The 7,083-nt window shown below is 58.4% G+C and overlaps 2 protein-coding genes across 24 annotated transcripts in view; one reads left to right on the top strand and one right to left on the bottom strand.

Annotated features, from left to right (window-relative positions):
- DOCK6 (dedicator of cytokinesis 6) overlaps positions 1–7,083 on the top strand; it is a 44,046-nt gene that overhangs the window by 12,796 nt on the left and 24,167 nt on the right. For all 23 annotated transcript variants that reach the window (XM_081812927.1, XM_081812986.1, XM_081812978.1 and 20 more), the window contains 8 exons: positions 779–864; positions 2,183–2,249; positions 2,351–2,500; positions 3,379–3,459; positions 3,559–3,712; positions 3,875–4,002; positions 4,112–4,205; positions 4,618–4,780. In XM_081812927.1, coding sequence (XP_081669053.1) covers positions 779–864; positions 2,183–2,249; positions 2,351–2,500; positions 3,379–3,459; positions 3,559–3,712; positions 3,875–4,002; positions 4,112–4,205; positions 4,618–4,780 — 923 coding nt within the window. The remainder of the gene's footprint in view (positions 1–778; positions 865–2,182; positions 2,250–2,350; positions 2,501–3,378; positions 3,460–3,558; positions 3,713–3,874; positions 4,003–4,111; positions 4,206–4,617; positions 4,781–7,083) is intronic.
- Positions 4,331–6,766, bottom strand: ANGPTL8 (angiopoietin like 8). The gene is made up of 4 exons (XM_006744286.3): positions 6,460–6,766; positions 6,098–6,259; positions 5,269–5,378; positions 4,331–5,164 (listed from the first exon to the last, which is right to left on the bottom strand). The coding sequence occupies exons 1-4, from the start codon at positions 6,754–6,756 to the stop codon at positions 5,137–5,139; spliced, it is 597 nt and encodes a 198-aa protein (XP_006744349.2). The 5' UTR covers positions 6,757–6,766; the 3' UTR covers positions 4,331–5,136.

Genomic DNA, 7,083 nt, shown 5'->3' with positions numbered 1-7,083 from the left:
CACCAACTTTTTTTTTAAGTAATGTCTATGCGCAACATGGAGCTTGAACACACAACTCTGAGATCAAGAATTGAGGGCTCTACCAACTGAGCCAGCCAGGCGCCCCTACCCAACCAACTTTTATTGGGAACCTAGTGTATACACCTCTGTTTTCATTCAGCCATTTATTGAGTGCTTACTGTATACTCCTATGTTTATTCAGTCGGTACTTACGGGGGGCCTAGTATATATCCCTCCGTATGTCCAGTCAGCATTAATCAAATGTTTTCTGTAGACATCTATGTTTATCTAACCACCTCTTAGTAGGTCCCTATTGTATGCCTCTGTATTTATTTGACCAACATGGATGGCAAGCCTTGGAGGTACAGACATGAACAGGATAGACTCAGTCCCTGCCCTCAGAGTTCACAGTGTAGTGGGGGAGAGACCCTCCTCCCAAGAAATCGCAACCCAGGCCGAGTGGTGCCGTGATGAGTTGCTGGATATTGGCCCTCACATGGCCCTCTGTGTCCCAGCCATGTGGCCCTTTGCAATAGGGCATGGTGAACACCTGGACAAGGAGCCTGCTCAGGCCTCAGGGGTCAGGGAAGGCTTCCTGGAGGAAGTGCCGGCTAAGCTGCAACCTGGATGAGGAGGGGACAAGGAAGGGCATCCAGGCAGGGGGAATACAAGGAACTGCAAGAAACTAGTCAGGCTGGGGGTAGAGCTGGTCTCAAGCCACGCATTCCAAGCCCTTCTTAAAGGACGTGTCCCAGCTGCCCTCCCTGGCTCTCGGCAGGACGAGGCCGTGGAACGCTGCAGCCGCCCCGAGCCGCCCCGGGAACACTTTGGACAGAGGATCCTGGTCAAGTGTCTGTCGCTGAAGTGAGTGTGCTGACTCACCCCCTCCCTTCAGACGTGCGAGTCCCCACGTAGGTCCCGGTGCGCGCGCACATGGTGCCCCTTGCCCAAGCTGGGCCATGACTGTGTGCAGCCCTGAGACCCATGAGGCGGTCCGGGCACTTTTAGGTGGGAAGTAAAGACTTCCTTTTCTTGTTCTTCAAAGCCACCAGGCCTTAAGCACCGACTACGTGCCAGGCTCTGTTCTCAGCCCTTCACATGCATTACCCCTAATCTTGTGAGATAGGTGCGGGTTGGGGGGGGAAACCGAGGCACAGGGTGGCAGTCATTGTGCGCAAGATCACATGACTTGTGAGGCCGGAGTCTGGCTCTCGCTCTGCTGGGACCCAGGCTGGTGGGGGCGCTGGTGACCCTGGACCTGGCTTCCAGCTGACCGAGGCCCCCTCCACATCAGTCCCTGGGAGCAGCCAGAAGTGCGTGGGAATGGAGCTGAACAGGATGTGGCCTTGGACCTAAGCCCAGCCCTGCCCCTCCCCACCCTGAGTTCCTGCCTGGATGGGGGCAGGAAAGGGAGGCCTTGGTCTGGCCTGAGGCCCGGGTGGGCCGCCTGCCCCAAGCACTAGGGCTGGGAACCAGCTCTAGAGTATCCAGTCATTCAGCAAACACTCATTGAGCACCTACTGTGTACAGGACATGTAACCATGGAATGACCACACAGGGCTCTCCAGGTGGGGGGACATGGTACACCCAAAGGCTGGGAGATGTCTGGAGGGGAGAAAATGAGGCCAAGAGGTGGGCAGGAGTGGACCATGCAGGATTTTGTTCTCAGCACACTGGGGAGCCTCAAATTGTAAGTTTTAAGATGCTTCCTTAGACTCGCATGAGGAGTGGGAGCCAGCAGGGCAGAGTAAGACAGGGAGGTGGTTACAGGGACTATTCAGGGGAGTGAAGATGGGCCTTAGCCCAGGGTGGCAGAGGACACCCCAGAAAGGGGGGACAGGGAAGCCCAGGAGTTGAGAACTTCAAGACGGGGGTCATTGTTGTGCCAAAAGCTTCCTCTGTATCAGCTGAAGAAGGGCCATAGTTTCAGGGGAAGGGCTCTGCATGAGTTACAGGGCCAGAGTGGGGGGCAGGATCTCAGTGGCTCAGTTTCCCCTTTTGCAAAATGGAACAGGCTTTTCCTACAAGCTCTTAAGTAGCAATTCTTGGTGGGCCAATGGAAATTAGTCCCCACCAACACCATAATGCACCACGCCTGGGCTGGGTCTCAAGAGGGAGTGGGGTGTGTGGGTGGTGGGAGTTTTAGGGACAGCCTCTGCCAGAGTCTTCCCATTCACTGTAGGTTTGAGATCGAAATTGAGCCCATCTTTGGCATCTTGGCCCTGTATGATGTGCGGGAGAAAAAGAAGGTAGGAGCCCCTTTCTTCCCTTTCCTACCCCAACCTTCCTCCTTGTTGCAGGGCAGTGGGCTTCCTGGAGGTGGTGGCCCAGCTGCCTTTCATGTCCCCAGATCTCAGAAAACTTCTACTTTGACCTGAACTCGGACTCCATGAAGGGGCTGCTGCGGGCCCATGGCACCCACCCCGCCATCTCCACCCTGGCCCGCTCCGCCATCTTCTCCGTGACCTACCCTTCGCCCGACATCTTCCTGGTCATCAAGGTGCCCGCTGGGGCTGGGTCAGGGGGTGATAATGGTAAACGCCAGAGGGTGGCCCCTGCTTTCATGGAAGAGGATGGCCAGGTCACCAAGAAGGGTGATCAAGTCTCTTGTGGGGGAAGCACAGGCAGCTGGGTAGCCCAGAGGAAGCTCCTGACCCAACCCAGGTGGGGAGAAATCACGGAGGGCTTCTGTGGAGAGGTGACTGCTAAGCCGGGACCCATGAGCGGGCGGCCTGGCACGTGCAGATGGACATTTAGAATGTTTTTTAAGTTGAGAGTTTTTCAGTTTATTAGGGAAGAAAGACCTAGTTGGCACATTTGTGTGAGATCTTCTGTTTCTAGGAGTGGGCTCAAATTTCCTTCCCCAAGACGTTCAGTTGGGTTACACGAATGACACTATTTGAGCACCTACAGGCAGGCGCTGCTCATGGTCAGTCAGACTACACGGGGATTCCCACCTTTAACCTCACCGCAGCCTCAGGAGGTGGGGGTTGCTGTGGCCTCCATTTTACAGATGGGGAAACTGAGGTACAGAATGGGTTAGGGACCTCTTTAGGCTCCCACAGCCCCCAAGTGGTCAGGATTGGCATCCGGCCATGCTTGGAGTGGCCTCTTTGTATATTAACAAAAATATCAATGTAGAGAAAATATGGAGACTTGGGTTTGGAGTGGGTTCAAAGGGGAGGGGAGGGGGCAGCTGGCCAGGCAAGCCAACTGCTAGTGCTCAATCCGGAGGACAGTGGGAGCCATGGGAGGTGTTGGAGCGAGAGCCCTAGCTGGATGGAGTGTCTGAGGGCTGACGAGGGGGCCAGATGATTGGAAATGGGGTGGGAGGTTGGGGTCCGGACAAGGCCTCACTGGCCCTGCCTGCCCCCTCAGCTGGAGAAAGTATTGCAGCAGGGGGACATCAGCGAGTGCTGCGAGCCCTACATGGTGATGAAGGAGGTGGACACGGCCAAGGTAAGCCTGTGGAGGCTGGGCGGGGTGGTGAAGGGGTCACCAGGCAGGGTAGGCCTGGGGCACTGAGCTTGTGGGGTGTGTTGGGGGGTCTCTCCACAGAACAAAGAGAAGCTGGAGAAGCTGCGTCTGGCGGCCGAGCAGTTCTGCACTCGCCTGGGCCGCTACCGCATGCCCTTCGCCTGGACCGCGGTCCACCTGGCCAACATCGTGAGCAGCGCGGGGCAGCCGGACCGCGACTCGGACTCCGAGGGCGGTGAGGAGGCGGGGCTGCCTGGCCAGGGGCGGGGCTACTGGGAGGGGAAGGGGCGCCCTCTGCTGGCCGGACTTGGTACAAGGTCGAGTCTAAGTGTCTCTCCGGCCCTCCCCGCCTCCCATTCATCTCTGCCCCCTCCATTTCCATCACTGCCTCCCCTAGAGCGCCGACCTGCCTGGACTGACCGCCGCCGGCGTGGGCCCCAGGATCGGACAAGTAGTGGGGATGACACCTGCAGCTTCTCTGGATTCCGCCCAGCCACGCTAACTGTCACCAACTTCTTTAAGCAGGTGCCATGGCCGTGGGGCTGGGGGAGGGATTCCCAGGGATAAGCCCCGTTACCCCGCTGTGGGCGCACGGGCCCCAGGGACCCAGTTTACGTGGGCATGTCCCGTGCAGGAGGCCGAGCGGCTCAGTGATGAGGACCTCTTCAAGTTCCTGGCTGACATGCGGCGCCCGTCTTCTGTCCTGCGGCGCCTGCGGCCCGTGACTGGTGCGTGGTGCTCCCCGTAAATAAGAGCTGGCACTTCCATGCAGTCACTCAGCAAACCCACACTGAGCACCTGCTCTGCCAGGCCCCGGGGACCCACAGGGGACCGAATGCACAAATCCCTGACGTCAGGGGCTGGATCTTTAATGGGCATCATAGACAAGAAACATAATAAGACAGATAGTGGGTCAAATGGGGGACATGGTGGCAGTGGGGACGTGGGTCCTGAGGGTAGAGCTGATCGAATGTGGAGGCAAGGTACAGCAATCGAGGGTGACTTCTGGCCTTGGCACCTGAAGGACAGCCACTAGAGGGCATCATGGAAAAGTCAGAGCCCCAGCCCTGAAGCCCAGAGAGGGTGGGGCTGGGGCTGGGAGGCTCCTGGGCAGGTGCAAACGCGCTCCTCTCTCCCCAGCCCAGCTCAAGATCGACATTTCCCCGGCCCCTGAGAACCCACACTTCTGCCTCTCCCCGGAGCTGCTTCATGTCAAGCCCTACCCAGACCCCAGGGGCCGGCCCACCAAGGAGATCCTGGAGTTCCCTGCCCGTGAAGTCTATGCCCCCCACACGAGCTACAGGTACAGCCCCCAGGGCCCAGCTGGGCACTTGAATTGGGGGGGGGATTCATGCATCATGCAGAGCAAGGTACCGTTTCTCCCAGACACACACAGACACCCGGAGTGAGATACCACTACTCCGCTTTAATGGAGGGCTGTGTACGCATGAAGGGTCCCATGTCCTGCCTCCACCCCTCCACACACACATGTCCTCTGTCTGTGTCCCCGCCTGCTTCCGTCTCTCCTCCGTGGCCAGAAGCAGGCCCCGGCACCCTGGCCGACCCCAGGGGGCAGGCAGCTCCTCTTTGTGCAGGGGCCGCGTGGGGCATGGCAGCGCCCCTCCATGTAGACTGGTCCTCAGTTCCACCCAGGCAGGCTCAGGCTGGGAGCGCCGCTGTATGGAGTCTGGAAGGGAGATGAGGCTCAGCCAAGGCAAAGGGGCCCCTATCCAGGTGCCCTGTACACCTCTCATCCAGCGGCCCCGCCCAACCAGTCCCCTCCAGCCTCACCTCTCCTGGATCTGTCGTAGCTGATGCTGCTGTGCGGCCATCTCCCGCCTCTGTCGCTGCACGTGGCCTGTGAGCGCCCACACGATGTGGCTCTGCTTGTCAGCGTGGGCCTGTGGGGTCAGGACAGAAACCTCAGCTGGGGTCCACTCACCTCCCATCCCCCAACCCTATATCTGTATGACCTAACAAGCCACTGCTACTCTGTGGCCTCAACTTCCCCATCTGTTAAATGGGGATGACAGAAGACTTGCTTCATGGGGGGATTATAAGCATGATACGGATTTTTTTTTTTTTTTTAAGATTTTATTTATTTATTTGACAGAGAGAGGGAACACAAGCAGGGGGAGTGGGAGAGGGAGAAGCAGGCTCCCCGCAGAGCAGGGAGCCCGATGCGGGACTCGATCCCAGGACCCTGGGATCATGACCTGAGCTGAAGGCAGTAGCTTAACTAACTGAGCCACCCAGGCGCCCAAGCATGATACGGATTATTAAGAGGCATGGCTGGGTAGTTCCTGGGCACTCAAGAAACACTACCAGTTACTCTGATAGTATACATTTTGTTGAGTAACTTCCATAGCCCCTGCCCCATGCTGAGTATTTTATCTGTGTTGAGTCCCTGTCTCTGCTCTGAGATGTGAATTGTTGCCCTTATTTGCAAATGGGGAAACTGAGGCATGGGAAGGGACTGGGGTTTTGCCCAGGGTCACATAGGTTAGAGGCCATGGCACTGGGAGGCTGATCTGGAGATGTCTCTGGGACTCAAGGCTCAGAAGCGAGTTCTTCGTGGGAAATCAGACTCTCCACTCCACCAGGGCCAGGAGGCTCTTACCTTTAAGGCCTCAAATTCTTGCTGGGCATGGCCCAGCCAGACACCCCTCAGCTGGACTTCCAGCCGCTGCATGCTCTCCCGCAGCACCTGTTGTCCCTGGGCCACCTCCCCTAGCGCCTGGGCCGTGGCGTCTGCTTGCAGCTTCAGAGCATCCTCCTCCATCTGAGCAATAAATAGTGGATGTTAGTAGGACGACCAACTTGTCTTTGTTTGCCTGGGACTTGCTTAATTTTAACACTGAAAGTCCTATATTCCAGGGATGCCACCCCCCCCCTCAATCCTGGGCAAACCCAGTTGGTTACCCTAGACAACTCCACCGCAAACTCCTACCCACCCCACGATGCCCCAACTGCAGTGCCCACCTGCATCTCCAACAGGCTTGTGCGTAGCTCCTGGGCTGCATCCCGGCCCCGGCTGACCTCCTGCCCCAGAAGGCCCAGCACACGGCCATAGAGGCCCAGGCTGTGCCGAGCCTTTGTCAGCCGTGCCTCTGTGGCCCTGTACACACCGTTGAGGGCCTGACCCAGCTGCAGGGCCCCGTGGAAGAGGAGGATCAGCTCCTCATGTTGTGCCGGCTCCAGGCCCCCGACGGGCGCTGCAGAGGCGGGCTGGGCCACTGTGGCCAGAGCACACAGTAGGCACAGTGCGAGCTTGGGCATGGCTGAGGCTCTGAGGGTGCGGCCACAGTGCCACTGCCACCAGCTTTTATGCCCCAGCACCCCGGTAACCCCCGGTCAATCGTTAACCGGCCAGCTGGACGTCCCGGGTTGTGCAAGGGCCTGGCGGTGGCGCGACAGTTGCATCAGGCGAATGTCCGGTGAGGCCACGCTGAGATCACGCCGGCTGGGGCTTGGGGCCAGCTGTGGACTGGGGGGCACTGGTTGGGGACAGGCCCAGGCCCCGACGGGGAAACCCGAAGCTCAGAGCCTCAGTTTCCCTGCCCGTGGAAGGGACGACAACAGTAACAGACACGGTAGCCATAGCAG

Source organism: Leptonychotes weddellii, chromosome 1 (assembly GCF_054177405.1).
Source record: "Leptonychotes weddellii isolate Sample4059 chromosome 1, ASM5417740v2, whole genome shotgun sequence".
NCBI lineage: Eukaryota > Metazoa > Chordata > Mammalia > Carnivora > Phocidae > Leptonychotes > Leptonychotes weddellii.
This window is presented reverse-complemented; position numbering and strand designations above follow the sequence as displayed.

Coding starts and splice junctions, on each gene's coding strand:
- ANGPTL8 (XM_006744286.3), bottom strand. CDS start 6,756: ATGCCCAAGCTCGCACTGTGCCTACTGTGTGCTCTGGCCACAGTGGCC. Junction 6,260..6,459: donor CAAGCCTGTTGGAGATGCAG/GTGGGCACTGCA, acceptor TTTATTGCTCAG/ATGGAGGAGGATGCTCTGAA. Junction 5,379..6,097: donor AAGAATTTGAGGCCTTAAAG/GTAAGAGCCTCC, acceptor CTGACCCCACAG/GCCCACGCTGACAAGCAGAG.